The 19174-nt window shown below is 45.6% G+C and overlaps 1 protein-coding gene across 5 annotated transcripts in view; it reads right to left on the bottom strand.

The window, feature by feature from the left end:
* Positions 1–2786: 2786 nt before the first annotated feature.
* CDYL (chromodomain Y like) overlaps positions 2787–19174 on the bottom strand; it is a 182979-nt gene continuing 166591 nt past the window's right edge. For 2 of the 5 annotated variants that reach the window (XM_021672664.2, XM_064362948.1), the window contains exons 5-7: positions 13825–14035; positions 5961–6104; positions 2787–4433 (exon numbers count right to left, since the gene is read on the bottom strand). In XM_021672664.2, coding sequence (XP_021528339.2) covers positions 4275–4433; positions 5961–6104; positions 13825–14035 — 514 coding nt within the window. In that variant the 3' untranslated portion in view covers positions 2787–4274. Of the gene's footprint in view, positions 4434–4454; positions 6105–13824; positions 14036–19174 lie in introns of those variants that run through there. The other 3 variants (XM_064362949.1, XM_021672666.2, XM_064362947.1) reach the window with 3 other exon arrangements.

The raw sequence follows: 19174 nt of genomic DNA, 5'->3' as shown, positions 1-19174 counted from the left end.
TTCATCTTTTCAAATAAATGAGTTTAGGTTTTGTAGTTTTTTCTACTGTTTTTCTATACTTCATTTCTTTCCTTCCACTTGCTATAGGTTTAGCTAGCTGTTCTTTATTTCTAGTTATTATTTTTTTTGAGATGGAGTCTCCCTATGTCACCAGGCTGGAGTGCACTGGCATGATCTTGGCTCACTGCAATCTCTGCCTCCCGGGTTCAAGTGATTTCCCTGCCTCAGCATCCTGAGTAGCTGAGACTTCAGACAGCCACCACCATGCCCAGTTAATTTTTTGTATTATAGTAGAGACAGGGTTTCACCATGTTGGCCAGGATGGTCTTGAGCTCCTGACCTCATGATCTGCCTGCCTTGGGCTCACAAAGTGTTGGGATTACAGGCATGAGCCACTGCACCCAGCCCTCTAGTTTCTTAAGGTAGAAGATTAGGTTATTGATTTGGCATCTTTCTGCTTTTCCAACATAGATGTTTTATTATATGTTACATAAATTTTGTTACATCATCTTCATTCATCTCAAAGTATTTTCTAATATCTCTTGTGGTTTCTTCTTCAACCCATTTGTTATTCAGGAATGTTAATTTCCGTGTATCTTTGAATTCTCCACATTGTTACTGATATCTCATTGCATTTCATTATGGTTGGAGGACATACTTTGTATGATTTTAATCATTTTAAATTTATAAGACTTGCTTTATTGCCCAACATAAGATCTATCCTGGAGTATGTCCCATGTGCACTTGAGAAGAATATGTATTTTGTTGTTGTTGGATGAAGGTTGTATAGGTGTGTTAGGTCTAGATGGTTTAAAATGTTGTTCAAGTCTTCTGTTTCCTTGTTGTTCCTCTGTCTAGTTGTCCTATGCAGCGTGTTTCATATAGGTGATATACATACATAGGTATATAATTTGCCCAGTTTTAGCATATAAAATTTAAGAAAATAAGAATTACTGTTAAACACATTAGATCTTAGCTTTTATTCTTAACTAATGCCTGTAATTAAGCTGTTAGTCATTTAGGTGCTTATGACTCTTAAGATCATAAAACAGGTTTTAAATTTTGAAATGCTAGTACTTTATCCTGCTAAAAAAAGTAAGTTTTAAACCAGTGTTGAAATCATTCAGTGTCATTTTCACCAAAGCAGACGTTCATTTGCTTCTTCAGAGATGCTGTCAGAACGGTCCCTAGGGAAGAGGGAGAGGTTTCCTGTGATATAGTCAGCCTTTCCCCTGTTGCCTAATAGTGAAGGTATTTATTTTTGAATGCTAGTTAGTATTGAGAGAGCTTGGTGAGCTGGCCCAGTTCTTCCAGATGCAGAAAGCTTGGAGACCATCAGAATTCCCTGGTAAGATTAGCCTGGACCCTAGAGTAAATAAGTAATCTCAAAAAACTGAATGAGCAGATGGACATCAAGTGTTTCAAAGTGAGCCTGGTCTACACTGCAGTACAAGTGCCAACGTCACTGTTACCCTCATGGTAGAGGAAGGAAGGCCACCCGAGTGTTGTGCCTGTCTCTGGCTCTCAAAGGTGACAGGCTCCTGAATTTCGCTTCGAGGGGCTGTGCAGTCTTAGGCCCAGCAACTGGGAAGCTCTAGGGAAGAGAACTTGATATATATGATGTTTTTCATGCATATCCTTTAAAGTCTTTTGAAGCTTACAGTTTTTTAAACCTAAGATTTCATCAACATTCTTTTTCAATAGATGTGCACTGTGATGGTGTTGCATAATTATTTAACCAAAACCCTACTGATGAACATGAATGCAATTTCCAATGTTTCACTATCAGGAACAATCCTGAGATGAACTTAATTGCATACCTATCTTTATTGTCGTATTTCCTATAACCACTCATTCCTTAAGATGAATCGTTACAGATGCAGTTGCTGGGTCCAGGATTTTTATATTTGACAGGTTTTTAAGTATTTTTTTAAATGTAAAATATTTCATATTTTTTAAATTCTCCTCTAAAGTTGGACCGAGACTTTCACCAATCTGAGCAGTCACATTTCTTTTCCTGCTCACCCACACCAGGCACAAAACAAGAATTTCACTGTTGTCGCCAGTGCTACTTCTAGTTGGGCTGAGTTCTTGTGCAAGAAGCTGAAAAGCGGAAGGTTTGCTTCAGAAAAACGGGAGGTGGCTCACAAGACCCAGAGGATGCAAAGTCTCGGATGATGGAAACAGACAACTTCGAGAGATTTTACTGAGTTAGTTCTCTATTTGTAAATTCTACAACATTGGCATCTTGGGGTCGTTGCCAGAATATATGCTTTGCCGCATCAACCTCGGACAAAAGCTTGGTGCTGCTCCTGACCAAGTTACTTACGTGACCTTGGGCAAATGCTTAATTCTTCAGGTTCCTTGTCTGTACAAGAGTGAAAACAGCCACATTACAGGTTTGGGTAGAGGAGGGGTAAGCTACAACTCTACGTAAGAGAAAATATAACACTGAATGAAGTCAGTCAGTCACAGAAGCTTATTGTGATATGATATAAAGGTTAAAAACATGTAGAACTAAAAGTAATTTATTTTAGGAATAAGTTCTTTGAAGGAGACGTAGACGACTGACACAAATTCAGGAAATGGTCACTTAGGTGAAGGTGACCAGGGAGGATACTTGTCATATTCTAGGTCCTACCTAGGTGATAGTCACAGAGGTGTTCATTCCATCAAACTGTACAGATGCTTTACACACGTATGTATATTTCACAGAAAGAAAAAAGAGAGAACACACCCCATGAGAAAAGAAATCTCACAAGTGAAGAATCAGAGAAACATTTCAACTGTGTTAAGAAATATTAGTTTTATTTAACCAGTTTTCACAGCTGAATATTTAATCTATAAAAACTTTACAGATTGTACAGTTTATATATAGTTCAAACTACTGAACGAAAAGGTAGGTCCCACAGATGCAAAAATACTGTACCAATCAATCCAGGATAAAGGCAGATTTACACACTGTACAGCTCTCCACGTGGCTGGGGAGGTGGTCAGTTCTAAGTATAAACTTCAAAACTGTACAAAAATAAGGATTTGATTTTATTTCGCTCTTCATACATTCAATATGATTGCAAGCTCAGAAGCCTAACTAATAATAGGCTTCTGCAGTCTGGAATCAGCACCCACTCCTGAAGGAATGCACCTGTCTATCCACACAGGGCACTCTTGGACACCATACTGAACTCAGTATATTGTATAGACATCAAAGCAGAGATCAAGAACATTAAATGTTGAATATAAGGTAGTTCTTTTTTGTTTCGAAAGGAGTTTTTGCATTTAATAGTGTGCCAAAATAATTTTAACTTATTAAATATATTCTAAGTGAATCTAAAAATTACACTTTATAAACATAAAAATACTTTATTTTGGTGTAATACATCAATCATATCTGCGAATAGAAAACCAGAACTGTCTATAAAGTAGTATTTCTCACCCAGCAACAAGAAGCACTTATGTAGTTATTTTTCAAAAGGGTCAGAAAAACTATTTAAAACCCACTAAAGACTAACTTATAACTTAGATAGTCATACTTAAGCTATTCAGTGATTCACTAATACTGCAAAACAAGCTTTCTTCAGAGACAGTGGTTTCTTCATGTTAACTGGGTAAGAACTGGACGTATTTTAAAAAGATGGGGAAACCAACTGGTATCTCAGCATGAATCCTAAGCATATGTCTGGTTTGGGGGTCTGCTCCTTGGTGGATTTTTCATCAGAAGTATTTATCCTAGAGGCTACGTCTTTTGATTTAGAGTTTCCCAAATCTGAGGTATCTGTACCTTCTTGGAAAAAAAAGCCAGTGCTTCAGATCACTCTGTCTCTCTATGTGGGGCAGGGGAGGTGAGGCTGGCTGATACCCCTTTAGATTTTGTGTTCCAAAAGGAAGAAATGAGGAAAACCAACATCATTCCAGACTTTTCTGTCATCCCAAACCAATGAAACACAATTCTGCTTTTTATACAGTACTAGCCAAAGAAAACACAAATGAGAGCTTCTAAGAGCAGTCTAGTGCTCACCTTTATACTTTTACACTTGCGTGTATAAGTATAAAATCATGACGTTTGGATAAAGAAGCTTTGTAGTTATTTATTTTAAAGTTACAGTACTTTAAAACTCCCCGATAATAAATAGCGTGGATGTTCCCAGTCCTGCTTCCAAGCGTGAGCTACGAGTGAGCTTGTTTCCGGCTGTGAGGATGGATCAGGGCAACTGGAGCCAGTGGTGTTTTTCTGCTCAGCCGGATCCTGGTGTCACTGGTGGGCAACCCGACACTCAGAACTCATCAATCTTCCTCTGCAAGTACTTTAACATGGAGTCCATCCCTTGCGCCGAACCCCAGATTTTCTTCAGCACCTCACACTCCCTCTCGTTGGCCTGCTCCAGCTCCAGCCTCATGTTGCAGCGCACAAGGGCTTTGGACTCCTCCAGCACCTGCACCGGAAAACAAGCAGCTAGTGAGCAGGGTGCATGCTGGCAGACACGGGTCCCTCGTGCCTCCACAGGTGGAGGCAATCATCCAATTCCAGCAATCACCTGTTAAAAGGGTTACCAGACATTTTCTCACAATATGTGTCGGGCCTAATATACGTATAAAGCGCATTCCCCACTACACAGACACTGGGTACATTCTTAACTTCAAAACGGCTGTTAAGCTATTTCAAAGGAGAGCTGGGCTGTTGGCACCCAGCCCTGACCCAGCCTCGGCCTCGTGCCACTGCCGCATGCTGGCGTGGACCCCCGAACTGGACATCTGCGCTGCTGATGCCCAGTGAAAGCTCTGAGGGTGCCTGCTGAGGGGATTTTCTAAACAAAATGTAATTTTCAAAATGAGGGTTGCTTGTTTGCCTAAGACAGTTCAGATGAGAGTTGTGTCAGTTAATATTAAAGATTTCACATCCTATAATTTGCCAAATGAAATTTCGTTAGAAGACTATTATTCTGCATTTTAAAAAATTTTATTTGTGTAATTTTTTTTTTTTTTTTTTTTTTTTTTTGAGAGGGTCTTACTCTGTTGTACAGGCTGGAGAACGGTGGTGCAATCTTGGCTCATTGCAACCTCCACCTCCTGGGTTCACGCGATTCTCCTCCTGAGTAGCTGGGATTACAAGTGTGTGCCACCAAACCCAGCTAATTTTTGTATTTTTAGTAGACATGGGGTCTCACCATATTGGCCAGGCTGGTCTCAAACTCCTGACCTAAAGTGATCCACCTGCCTTGGCCTCCCAAAGTGCTGGGATTATAGGCATGAGCCACCATGCCTGGCTTATTCAGCATATTTACTCAACAAAAACTTAGGAGGTCAAACAAAGAGGCTCACACCTATAATCCTAGCACTTGAGGAGGCCAAGTCAGGCAGATCAACTTGAGGTTAGGAGTTCAAGACCAGACTGGCCAACATGGTAAGGCTGTCTCTACTAAAAATACAAAAATAGCCCAGGCGTGGTGGCACGTGTCTGCAGTCCCAGCTACTTGGGAGACTGAAGCACAGGCATCACTTGAACCCAGGAAGTTGAGGCTACAGTGAGCCAAGATCACACCCCACTGTGCTCAAACCTGGGCGACAGAGTGAGACTCCATCTTACAAACCACCACCACCACCACCACCTTAGGCCCACTGCGGAGAAAGTGGGGAGAAGCTAATGATGTGACTGAGCGGTCTTGGAAACAGTAAGGAATTGTATCCATGTTGGCTGTTGTCGACTTTCACAGGACATTTGCTGACTTGCTAACATTTCAGACTGAAGTCCATTTCTGTGCTTCCTGAGTATTTGCAAAGGGAAGGCAAGGCGAGCATAGGGGCAGTAGTGGCAGCACTAGCTTCTGGCGGGACTTCAAGGGAAGGTGCTCTGCTGAGGACAAACGTGAAGGACCTACGAATAATGGCAAATTTGTGAGTTCTCTGGGGGAAAAGGTTCTATTTTTTAAAAAGAAACGTGTAACAGAAACAATTAGACGTACAACTGGGTTGCACGAGGCAAGCTCCTTAATGCGAACCATCACTTCCTGAGTGAACGTCCCGGGCCAAAACACCTGGGAGACCAGGCCCTTGCCACACGCCTCCTGCGCCGTCAGCTTCCGCCCACTCAGCAGCATCTCATTTGCCTGCAAAGAAGAAGAGTGGATGTAATATGAAGTGGGGCGGGAGGCCAGTGGGGAAGATCCATCCCTTAAAATCCACACTAAAGAGAGGCATTTGCAAACAACAGCCCCACGGGAAAAACGCAGCACTAGGAACAGACCCTGTGCAAAGTGGCGTCAGCTGGGCAGTGGGAAAGTAATACATGGGGCTGACTTTTTTCTTAAAAAGGAATGCAAAAAAGGCTCCTCTTACAATCTACTATAGAATCACAGGGACTCAATAAAGAAATCTAAGATAGAAAAGGTCTTTTTGTCATTCATTTAAAAAGTTACTGGTACAACTTCCTCTCCTCCACCTGCCCTCCTCCCCCTAACACCAGCCCTTCCCACGCGTGAGCTCTTTTAACACACAAAACAATCCAGGAAAATCTGCATATGCAAAGTTAGGCAACTTATAATTTTAAGGATTTGAACCAGGCATAGAACTCCTACCAAACATTTTCTTTATCTGGGAAGCCAATGGTGACTTGTTTTTAATATACAGAGAAAAGATTCTAATGGCAGTGACTGTTTCTGCCAGAGTGTACCTTAGAGGCTGCACTGTATTGCTTGGATATGAAAAGACAGACTATCCAGGGCTTGAATGTGTCCAAGATTACCACGTGAGGTAACTATAGCCGGCCTCTCTGAAGGCTGCCTTGAGAGAGGCTGGCTATAGTTACCTCACATGGCTCAATGGAGAAAGCTAACGTTAGTTTTTCTTTAAAAAAATACGTGTAGATATGAAATTAATTTTAACCTTGTCCTGGATTCTAGATCACTTTTTATTTTTTAATATATGAGACTTAACTAGATCACCTTTAAGTCTCAGCACAATATGTATGGATTTTACATCATTCAAATGACAGGCTCGCAGATGCTGAGATAAGGTGGGAAGAGGTGCATGCATGTTTGATGGAGAAATTCCACACTGGCCTGATGGGACAATTTCCGGTCTGTCATTTATCTTGTCTGGTTAACCTTCCTCACAACTCTGATGGTCACAAAACCTTGACCATGAGCTCCCGTGGCTCTGGTAAAACATAATTTTGGTAGGTGGCTTCCATTTCCCAAAGAGGCAATATCACGGAAGAGAAAAGGCTCTGACGTCACTAAGACACTGTAAGACGCCCATACACCTCTTGCCAATGTCTCGATGCCGTTTACTGTACGTCAAACGCATGGCTTGGAGTGCATACAGGCAGAACCGGCAAAGCAAACACATGGCTGACTCGCTGCCCCTCCCACAAAGGCAGAGGCTGGAAAACAAGACCGGGGACAGGCTTCTCACAAGGGTGGGCAAGGTTCTTAATGATCTCCCAAATTGGAGTCTGCCACTGGAGCTACAACTGGACGCAGTCACGAGTGTTTGAAGAGTCTGGAGAAGCTCTATGAAATCCCTGAACGGAACAGCTTCTTCTCAGTGAAAAGACGGTCCATAAACAAAGAAGAAATGTGACCTGACTTCATTCACTGTTGGCAGCTGCAATGGCTCTTCTAACGGCAGACCCAAACGCAGCAGGAAGGGGAGCGGGGCTCCAGGTGTGCTGCCGCCGCTGCAGGAGGTGCTCCGTGCTGTGGGGTTTTCCTTTCCTAGACCGTGTTTCTTTCATTCTCAGCATAGAGTGAGGCCAGTAGAGCCAAATCCCTTAAGTTAAGCATGAAGTATGTTCTCAGGACTAGCTTAGCAGAGCCTTAGCTCAGGCAGCGGAGGCAAGTGACCCCACCAAGCCTGATGCTTGGCTGAATCATGAAGGGGAGGGGTCCTCGGTTTACTCCCCAGGCCCTCCTGCTGGGCCCTGGCTGTCTGCCCCAGTCAATTCTTCCAACTTTATTTTCTGCCATGTGGAGGTCAATTTACAGCCCCACCACGCTTCTCTCCCCTGTCTTTCTTTTTCATCGCCCTTTCTTGACTCTCTTGGACCTGATGCCAGCCAAGAATGGCCCTTCTCTCTGCTCAGCACTCACTGGCTACGGTCAGTCTTCCTCCCTATCCCTGCTGGCTCCATGCCTGCTCGTCCCTGGAGATCCTTTCCCTACCTCCGGTATTCTCCATTCCAGGTGGCTGAAAGTACAGGACAACCAAGGGCATTTCTCAATTTACTCAAGAGCAAAAACGGCAAGGCTGACTCTAGGTTGTTAATGCTTGCTTACTTAAACACGGCCAGTGAGCTGGTCTGAACAACAGTCACCCAAAAAAACTAAAAAAAACCCAACTCCCTTGTAGGATTAAATATACTCAATTTGTGTGAGCACATTCTTATACACACTATTTTCAGTAGTTTTAAAATGAGAGGTGTCAGACTTCTACCCGAATAAGATTCACACAGATGCGGTCGGCGGGAACCTGACCAGCCAACATGTTCTGAGATGGCCGAGTGCACAGGGACTTCCTGTAGACAACCTACATCACCCCATGGTGTGGTCAAAGTTGTCCAACTATTAAAAAAGGTTATCATGTAACCATCCAGAGAAATGAGAAATGCCGGAGGAAACTGAAACAGAGACATCTTTGCAGACATCTGTCTGTCAGAGTACAGTAGGAGGGGTGGGAAGGAAACGGGCCTAGTATGACCAGAGTGGATCCGGGGGTCTCCAGCCTTATGGGGACAGCTGTGGCATAGGGTACCACCTACTCCCTCAGGCCAGTCTCTGAAGTCCCCAGGAGGTGGCTCTCAAGGGTGACCTTGGGGTGAGGCCCTCAGGCACTTGCAGGGCATTCGCCAGCTTTACACCCCAGCAGGCCCTCTCCTGAGAGCTGCAAGACTTCCATGTGGGAGCCTGTGGGTGTCAGACGGCGCCATCCTCTGCGCACTCCATGAAAGTCTACTGGGCACTGGGAAGGATAAAGTGGAAGAGACTCCTCGGCTGATTATTACGTAGCCCGCGCCTACAGCTGAGTGCCTGCAGCAGCCACTGTAGGAAAGGAGAGGCCATACAGCCTGTGTCATTTGCATGTTCTTTTTATCCTGATGATGTGATCCCTTTAGCTTCTCCTCCTGGCAGAGCTCTGCACATGCAAAGTGGGGGAAAACCACACTTGTCCCAGTCTTGCCTCAGGCTGCTGAAAGCTCAAATACACCAAAGGCTCATGAAAGGATCGACATCATTTGCATAGTCACTTTCAACCAGAGTTGTCATAACACAAGTCACCTGAACAGCGTTTATTCACTTTCTGTAGAGAGGCTTCGTCAAATGCTCTGCTCAGAAAGTGTAGAATTCACACTGAGTGAAATGCGGGCTCTTCGCTCTTGGGTTAAAGCAGCGCTTCTCCCCCAGGGCACTAGGGACATTCTGGGCTGGACTGCTCTTTGGTGTGGGGGCTGTTCCGTGTGCTGGAGGGTGCTGAGCAGGGCTGTCCCGTGTGTCATGCAGAGTGCTGAGCAGCACCCTGGCCTCTGCTAATGGCCATCTCCTCATGTGTGACAACCAAACTGTCTCCAGACATTGCCCCTCAGATGTGTCCCCCAGGGGCAAGTGGGGGTGGGTGGAAATTGCCCCAGTTGAAAACAGCAGCTCAAGAGGCACCGGTACATTTCAAGGGGAAGTGAAAAGTAAAGATCTGTCAAGACTTGTAGAGTGGGAGAAACACCACTGGCCGGAGGGTCGGAATTCGTTATGAAATGATGACTTCAAGCCCCATGGACCTTTCTGGGCACCGTGAACTCTGAGACCTCTATTCCCCAGCAGCATTCAGCCCCAGGGCTCCACTTCCAAAATGCCTTTGGCCAAAATGTGCCTGAACATCAAGTTGGTTGAATATTTGCCCCACATCTGCACCGACACCACACATCGACACAGATCATACAGTGGGAGAGGTCAGAACCTCAGATCTCAATCTCCTCTACATAAGTAACTCAAAATGAGCTTCACAAGATGTCCCGGAGAACGAGGATTCTTTCCTGCCAGGACAGCGTAAGTGGCAGGATACAGTCTAGCTTACAGTAATCACCACGATGAACTTATTTCACTGATAATCACTTTTTACCATGGGAATCCATCCGGTGGTGTCGGGAATGTGCAGCCTGGTGTAAAGGACAAAGCAAACGACTTGGGTAAACCATCCACGTTCCCAGCCCAGCAAGCTACCTGCTATGGGAAGTGATGCCAGCAGGCAACGGGGAGCCCCTCAGTTCTTCCCCATGGACCGCTCTTCCCAGGGCCGCCTACCCCGCGGTCAACTGCATTGGGGTACCTGGAACCGCTGTGAGGCCACATGGTTCCAGAGCTCCCTGCCAGTTAGCTCTGCCCAGTCCTGCTCACTCTCTGCCCTTCCATGGATGTTGGCACCTAAGCTACCAAACTCTGCTTCCCAAATCCACCTCAGCTTCCAGAGAAACTACCTTGTGATGGGGGGAGTGGACACGAGGGTGAGGAGAAGGATTTTGAAACTGCATGGCTCTCCAGCTGGCAACGAGGATGCCCGCCCCGCCCCCACCAACAGGTCAGGTGGAAAAGTTGCAGCACCTGGCACAGGGGGCCATCCACGTGCTAACACTCTTACGAGTGAGGGTGAAAGCAGAGGGGCAGCTGGTAGCAAGCAGCAGAGAGGGTTGAGACTCAGCCCTGGCCCCTGGACTTGTCAGCAAATGTGGTCCGGCTCCACCCATAAATCAGCCACCAGAGGAAGGTCAACTTGTGAGGGGTGGGGAGGCACCCTATAACTTGGTATGGGTGCTTCTGGGTGAATGCCCTTAACTCCAGCTTCCTCTGACACCCTGGGCCTACAGACATGGCCCACTCATCCCTATCAGATCCCCCTTGCTAGAAGATAAGGCAAATACCTCTCAGCAAGTCAACACTGCCCCCCAAAACCTGCCCTAACCCTTCTCCTGGTATCAGGCCTGTAGCTTGCCTCTTTCCCGAAAGGGGTTTCAAGACCTAGCCAGGGGTGCAAGTGGGAGCTGTAAGAAGACATGAGGGCCTGGATTCTCAGGGTGCCTACCCGGGGCCCAACCACAAGTTGGATAGGAGGGTTCACTGACTTGGGAGCTCTCCTGGGATACTGATTTACCCATCCCTGGTAGGTTCCCAGGAAAGGTGTGACCTGTCTGCTGGGTTGGCTCCTGGAAGCCTGAGGGAGGTGGAGGCCCTGCTGAGTGAGGCTGAAAGGCCAGGGCTGGCTAGGGAAGGGTGGGACAAGATGCATACGGGGCCTGTGGTCAGTGCCAGAGGGATGAGGGCAGCACAGCCAGAAGGAAGAGAGCAGCACAGCCCGCAGGACCATCCATAGCAGGGAAGCACACGCCTGGAGTGCAGAGCGCCTGACCATGGGACCCCATGTGACCACATGTGGGAAGTGACCACCACGAGCTGAGTTCCATCAGCCCCACAGGCGCAAGGTCAGGCAGGGACCGTGGTGGGCACGCAGCTGGGCTTGGCAAGCCCCAGAGGGCACAGGCAGGCAGCCTACACCCCTGCGTCACCACCAGACCTGTGCATCGCCAGCTCTGCTGTACCCGCGCCCTGCCTCAGCTCACACCTACAGCTATGGGGGGACTCCCTGTGACTGAGTGTGGCCTGTGTGGGGGTCGGCTCACTGGGTAGGTGGGCAAGCCAAAAAGGGGACAGCAAGTTCACCAGAGCCTCATTCAGCAGGGCCGGGAAGAGAACGTGGTGAGGAAAATGCCCCCAATGGCAGACACACCTGGTCACCCCCTGGTGTAGGAGAAAAAGTGGATCAAGGTTAGCCCGTTCTCTAAGTCCTGTGGCTGAGTCATACAGCACCTGAAGCAGCTGCCAGCCTGGTCAGGCATTGGCACGGCCTGAGAGGTGCCAGTTTGGAGGTGACTCCATGATGGTGGGAAGCATCAAGTATATACAGTACAATGACCTTTATAAGGAAGGACACGTGGCCTGGGAAACGGGGTGGAGGCAGGTGCCGCTTGGTCCTTCCCGATCAACTAGAACAGTTAAGTGGACAAGTGCAGCGACTCTGAGCTGGGCACAGCGAGCAGGCCACAGAGCTCCCGGGGATGAGCATCAGTATGAGGGCGGCCACTGAGCAGAGGTGGGAGCCATGGGTGAGGGGATCTAGCCTGAGGAGTGAGACGGTGTGGAGCAGGGCCACTCAGAGACCAGTGCGGCACTGGGGACTGCAATGTGGCCTATCCACCTTCCTGCTCCTCTCTTGCATTCCTTTATTTTAAATGTTCTGGTTTTCGAATACATTTAGATGCATAGAACAATAACTAAAGTAGTACAGCATTCTCATATACCTTCACTCAACTCTCCCTAGGTTAAAATGTCACATAACATCTTAGGATGACCAAAGCTGCTGACAATGTGCTATCCACTCAGCAACAAACACAATGTGAATTTCACCAGCCTTCCCACTCTTGTCCTTTCTCTGGTCCAGGAGCCCACCCAGGGTCCCTGATGTTCTGAGCGGTCATGTCCCCTTGGCCTCCTCCAGTCTGAGACGGTTCCTCAGTCCACGTCTTCTCTGACCTCGGCGCTCTGGAGGAGTGCTGCACGTGTCTGCAGACTGCCCCCCAGTCTGGGCCTGACGTTCCTCATGATGAGCCTGAGCTGCTGCACCTTCAGCAGGAATTCCACGCAGTGATGAAGGCTGCGTTCCCCTCAGTGTCTCCTGTTGGCTTTTGTCTTATTTCTGTGAACTCTGATCACTCAGCAAGGTGGTACCTGCCAGGTTTCTTCACTGTAAAGTTACTATCTTTCCCACTACAGATAATGAGAGGATGCAAATATCCTTTTTCTCACCACACTTTCACCCACTGATGACAACATTTCAGGTTCTGGCCTGCAAGTTATTGCTGCCTAATCCTCTTCCTCTAAGTCATTTACCCCAGAAAGAAAGCCCCTTGGAACCTGAAGGAGCTGACCCCCAAAATGTGCATGAAGGGGTGGATCTGAATGGCACTGGGGTGAACTGTGGTGGACATGGAACTGGGCTGCCATGATCCCTCCTGGGGAGGCCTGGCTGCCTGGCTGCAGGTGCTGCTGTTAGCGGACAGTTGTAGGGTGCCTTCAGGGATGCTCTCAGCTGCAGGGAGCCACCTCATTTGGGGCACAACGCTTCCCGTGCATCCCATGCCCAAGGACGATGGACACAGTATCACTTTGATCTATTCTTCCGTCCAGTCCTGCTTCCTCCCCATCCCTTCTACAGGTAGTGACTACTTGCTAATTCATGTGCCAAACTCATCTCAGTGTCAGCTTCTGGAGAACCTGACCTGTGACACCACCTCCTGCCCTGTATCAAGGACTAGGGAATGAGATGTGAGTAACTGCTTGATAATCACAAGCTACAATACAGACACAAACTATTATAATGAACGGATTAAACAGTTAAGGAAATAAAAGCACACAATTATATGGAAAACAATGCTCTAATCCTATGTAACTGTGCTCCCTCTTAAAATTGCCTTCTCTTAAAAGTGCAGCTTTTAAGTTATTAGGTGAAGAACTAATTTGGATTGCAAATTGTTGGTTGGGTTACAGACTGGATATTTACTAACAGTAGATATCAGTGAGAATTACGCAAAGTGGTAGGCTCCTCAGTGAATGAAGTCCTTCTCTAGGAAATGATGCAAAGACAGTGTCAACAACGTCTATGACCCCAAATCTGAATGACAAGATGAAAAGTCCCCACAGAATGACACACTGTACGGCTTTAGAAAAATAACCAAACTAGATTTCTTCAGGAAGCTTTCTAGAATGATTTTTTTAAAAAGGTACTCACAGATGCTCCTCCCATTATCTTGGGAAACATAACGGTAGAACAGCCATCTGGACTCTGTCCGAAGGTAGTATAGGGTGTTTGAAACCAAGCCTTTTCGTTAGCCCAAACCACATCACAAAGAGGTAATATAGATGCTCCTAGCCCAATGGCCGGGCCATTGACTGCTACAATAATGGGCTTCTTAAATTGAATGAAAGTATTCACGAAGTTTCTAAAATGAAAAATAAATGGGGAATTACTCAAAACATTGCATATCTGAGCAAAGGAAAAATCTATTATGGAATTCAATTTACCAAGATGTAAACGCTGTGGAAATCATAAAGACTTGAGATTTGTTTAAGGCCTTCCCCAGAAGTTGTGGACACTAAACTTATTTACTCTCTGTCGTAAAGGTTTGTTGACAGTCTGAAGTCCATGCATGTGGTAGCTGTCACTACAGGACCTACGTGAAGGTCATGGGCAACATGCAGCAATGAGCTGTGCTGGCATCTGCAGGCAGCTCTCGGGCTGTATGAACAACACATCTGGTTCCCCAACCTGTCTTCCCTCGAAGACACAGGAGCCCAGAATATATTCTGGGTTTCATAAGACCAATCAAGAAGCTGTCACGGAGGAAATCTGGCCCAGGGCATACTGTGCCTGATGTTAAGTGGACAGTGGTGGATCAGGGGTCACAAAAACTCTGGGATCTGGGTCTGGCCTTGGCTCACAGTTTCAGACAACTCACTGATTATCTGGCAATAATTGCTATTTCCTGAGTTTACGTGAAGTGGACTGAATAGGAATACGAAGACAAGAGTCTCACAGGATGGCTCAAGACATGAGACCCGCAAACAAGAAGAGCAAACAGCACAGGGCCCAGGCCTGTACCCACATCCTGCTCCACCGCAGGCTGGAGGATACGGCTGCAGCAGGAGTTCGGAGGGATGGTGGGGTCAGGAGTGGGGCAGCCTTTGCCCAGAATGGAGGTTTCATAAATCAAGCCAATGCTATTTTGGGATTTGCTTTAGACTGGGCTGGAAAAGTAGGCTGCTTTTCAATTTAGGGTAGGTTGGTGCCACACCACTTTGGGAATGTGCATTTTCTTCCCAATACTAGAAGCTGATTTTAGGCTCAGAGGTTGTTTCTTGTTATGATTTCACACAGTAGAGAAAAGGATAAACACAAGATAGTCCCTCTAGTGCAGGCTGAGTTCTAGATCAGAACTGCAGAGTAAGTACAGCTTTTGACTTGCTGGATTCTAAATCTGACCCCCATCTTTAATACTGAAAATAACAACCTAGATGCTCTCTACAATTCAGCAATCTAAAACCAGAGCAATCTGTTCAGATCTTCTCTGAAAATCATGACTCAGCATCACCCGCTCAACTCCCCGAGATACTGATGGATGACACCTATTTTTGGAGGGGGCATGTTGGGGAGGTGAAGAGGGGTGTGTGTGAACAGGAGAGTGAGGAATTGGTCCAGTTTAGCTGCTGGACCTCAGTTCTAGCCCCCAAGGTTTGTAGGATCTTTGCACTGAGCAAGAATTAACTCAAATCAATGAGTTACACTAAGTCACTCTAAATGAGAGCGCTTGAGGCATTGTTAGATCACACTGGGGTTTAATGATACAGAGTGTCAGATAACCTTTTAAGCAGCTCTTGAAATAGCCTAGAAGAACTACATGAAGCTATTTCAGTTGTGTCATCTTTTGAGGATTTGGGGTCAATGACACAAGATGGAAATACATTTCCTAGGCCCAGTAACTAATGACTCATGAAAAGGTAAAACGGCTGAACTGTCTCCATGATAAGGAGCAGCTGTTTCCAAAATCTGAGTAGCTCCACTTTCATCTACCGCATGGAACAGAAGGCAAAGTGTTATAGCAGTTGCCCAAGCTGACATCTGGAAACCACGAATGGGGCGATAAATTAACATAAAAGAGATGCTCAAAATCAAGGTAATAAACAGATAATTCTATAAAGAAACAGTAAAAGGAATTATTTCATATATCCTTGCCCCCCCGCCCATATATTTGTATAAAAAATCCTGCTTCTAAAATATTAATAGATACTGATAAGTCAAAACTTAGATTTTGAATAGGCGGAAGGCTTTTTCTGGAACTGAAATTTTATTTTTTATTTTGCCTGGAATGGTGACTTCACCTAAAGCTGGTGGTTCTTTCTGGGCAGGGTATGAATGAGCCAGCATGCTCTGGAGCAAAGATCACCTTCCCTCTTCAGGGAATGGGAACTGGCCATTCTGAATAGTGAGCCCTGAGATGCCAGAAATGAACACGTCCACACAGAGACTCATTTTGTTTTAAAAAGGAAAACCTTTACAGAAATGCTTTTTCTGCCTAGTGGAAACTTCCCAGGACCATGAAGGCTTAACCAAGGAAGCTGCAAATCAAGGCTCAAGGCACCAGAGGCGAGGCAGGGGCTGCCTTCAAGCCTGGGACAGTCCTCTCCCGAGCAGCCCTCGCTTCTGTGGGCTTCAACCAAGTGTGTTTTAAACTTAAAACCAGAACATATGAACACTCAAATGTGTGCCATGCCACGTACTGAATTTAAATTCATTTCTTTGGAATTGTTTATGAATTGAATTCAAGGCTGTTGTTGGGTATGGCAGGGAAGGAGGCTGGTATTTGCCACAAAATTAGTCTAAAAGGACTTTATAATTAAGCCAGGTGTGGTGGCTCACACATGTAATCCCAGCACTTTGGGAGGCTGAGGCAAGTGGACCACAAGGTCAGGAGTTTGAGGCCAGCGTGACCAACATGGAGAAACCCCGTCTCTACTAAAAATACAAAAAATTAGCCAGGCATGGTGGTGCATGCCTGTAATGCCCGCTATTCAGGAGGCTGAGGAAGGAGAATCGCTTGAACCTGGGAGGCGGAGGTTGTGGTGAGCCTAGATTGCACCACTGCACTCTAGCCTGGGCAACAAGAACAAAATTCCATCTTAAAAAAAAAAAAAAGCCTTTATAATTAAACAAAACTCTTCCTTTAAAGGACATTTACTAATTTGGAGACACCAAACAGTTGGAAAATCACTAAGATTTCGGGACCATCCAGGGACTGTTTGGGGAGAAGGAGGCAGCAGGGACCTGTAGTGTGCTGCCTTTCCAAGGCTGAGGTCTCCCCTCATTTCAATGTCACCTTCATTTGAAGGACTGAGTGGGGTAAAGGTCAGGGTGTTGGGGCATGTTTACTGGCTCACTTTGTTCTCTCCTAAATCCTCTTGCCTCTGGGGCACTGCTTGGGCAGGGCCGACCGGTCTCCCTCTGTGGGGGGAAGAAGACGCCTCGCTTCTGGGGGTTGATACCCAGAGGAGGCTCCTGGTCCTTGACACCCAGTGACATTTATTGGTTCCTGCAGACTTCAAAAGCCTAATATTGTCAATGGACTTGAAATAATTTTGTTTTGATCACGAATGTGCTGAATACTTTTGTTACAAGTACTCTGCAAACTGCAAACCACCCATCCTTGTGACAAAGTTAGCTGCTCTAGATGCCTGGCCATCTAATATGAAACCCCATCTTCCTGTTTCCCGCTTTTCCTTTGGAAACTTGCTACTGTGAAGTGCTTTGCCTCCAAGTATTAAGGAACTTGAGACAAGACACCAGAGAAATGAAAGATATACACAGGAAGAGCTTCTATCCATATAAAAATTAATTTAAATGCAAATAAGAAGAAGAAAGGTTAAGTGAATCTGGTGTAACTAATTATTTTTCTGATCTTGACAGAGTATATTAAGGAAAATTCACATTGACAAAAATATAGTCACATGAAGAAACAAGTGGGTTTTCCTGGAGCAGGACTTGACTCTTCACAAGAATATCAATCCAGCTTTTTGTGGGGAGTAGGGAGAGTGGAGTGAGGGGAGCTGATGAAAATGAACTTTTAAAGTTACATGAAGTTCAACAAAGGAGATCCCCACTTAAACCTGACTTGATCTAGCTTTCCTCTGCTTTTACTAATCCCAACACCACAAGCCCACAGCCCCTGTCCAAGGGAATTCAACGCTGAAGAGAGGAGTGAGCGGCACTTGGCGAGGCACCAGCAGGGCTCACGAGTGGAGTCAGGGAGAAGTCTACACGGGACAACGGAGCCAGGACCCAGAAGGCACTGGCTGACACATCTGATTTTCTTATTACCGCAGAGCTACCAAAAAGCACAATATTATGTGTACATTCAGAGTGATATCATGGAGAATATACACTGTGAACATATGAGGCATGGTGGTTTGTATTTTAAAAATAAAAGTTAAGTTCATGGAATTCATCCTGAATGGATAATAATGAAAATGTCTTAGAGGGGCTGAGAGTCAGACAAGGACTTATGACATAGATCAAGTGGTTTAATCTTAAACTGAAGAACAAGATGGTCCCACCTAGTGTACCACAGGGATGAAATCCTCTAGATCAGAAACAATATTTAATAAGATTAGATTATAAAATTTCAAACTACTTCTGCAAAAAAAACACGCATTATATGATAGCCTGTAAAAGGTAACATTCAAAAGATTAAGGAATAGATAACCTCCTAAACACATGTGTACACTGTATGAGAAAATAGAATAATTCTGAAAATAATTAAATATGTTATTAAAGGCCAAGGCAATCCCCTGCAACCCTGAGGTGTAGGTTCCAGGCTCCTGCCATGCGGCTGCTTGGGCAGTGCCCATCAGAGCCATCTTGGGTGTCAGTCAAGGAAAGACGTCCCTGCCCACCCCAGACTCACCAAAACAGAACGAGGAGCCCCACCAATCCTGCTATGCAAGCTCTAGAAGGGTTTAGGCACTAGAAAGCCCAGTGCCCCAAGGACAGTGCTCATTTGGAGCCCAGTAACTATCCAGAGTAGTTCAACTTCAGCCCTCCAGAAATCTGGGATTTTGGAAAAGATCCAACTTATGTTGTTGCCAGTTTGCAAGTCTACGTTTCTTTCATTTTTCATCCTCTGTAAGTTGAAAAGGCAAGCACAAAGGATTTTGGGGGGCTACCTGGGGATATGTCATTTTAGGGAGGAGGGGAGAGAAGCACAGCCAACTTTCTGGTTGGTGACTAGGTTTCATCCACTTCAAATAAAATCCATCTCCAAAAAATTAGACACTTTTAATTATACATAGAGTGATTAGCGTGACAAATGAGGGGATATGCTATTAACAGAATTAAGTGGTTTTAGGGAAAGTTTTTCGTACTCCTATCATATAGCAGAGGAAAATCCAACAATTAAGGAAATAGAAATATCTCAAAGTCATATTGTCACATGCAATAACAGAACTAAATTTGTATTATTTGTGTGTATATATGAAATAAATATTCAAAAATGCTTAGATCAAGACATCTATTGTACATCATGGTGACC

Source organism: Aotus nancymaae, unplaced genomic scaffold, assembly GCF_030222135.1.
Source record: "Aotus nancymaae isolate 86718 unplaced genomic scaffold, 86718_ANA_hifiasm-v0.15.2.pri h1tg000051l, whole genome shotgun sequence".
NCBI classification, from domain to species: Eukaryota; Metazoa; Chordata; class Mammalia; order Primates; family Aotidae; genus Aotus; species Aotus nancymaae.
Note: the sequence above shows the minus strand (reverse complement) of the source record. Positions and strands in the feature narration are given on the sequence as shown.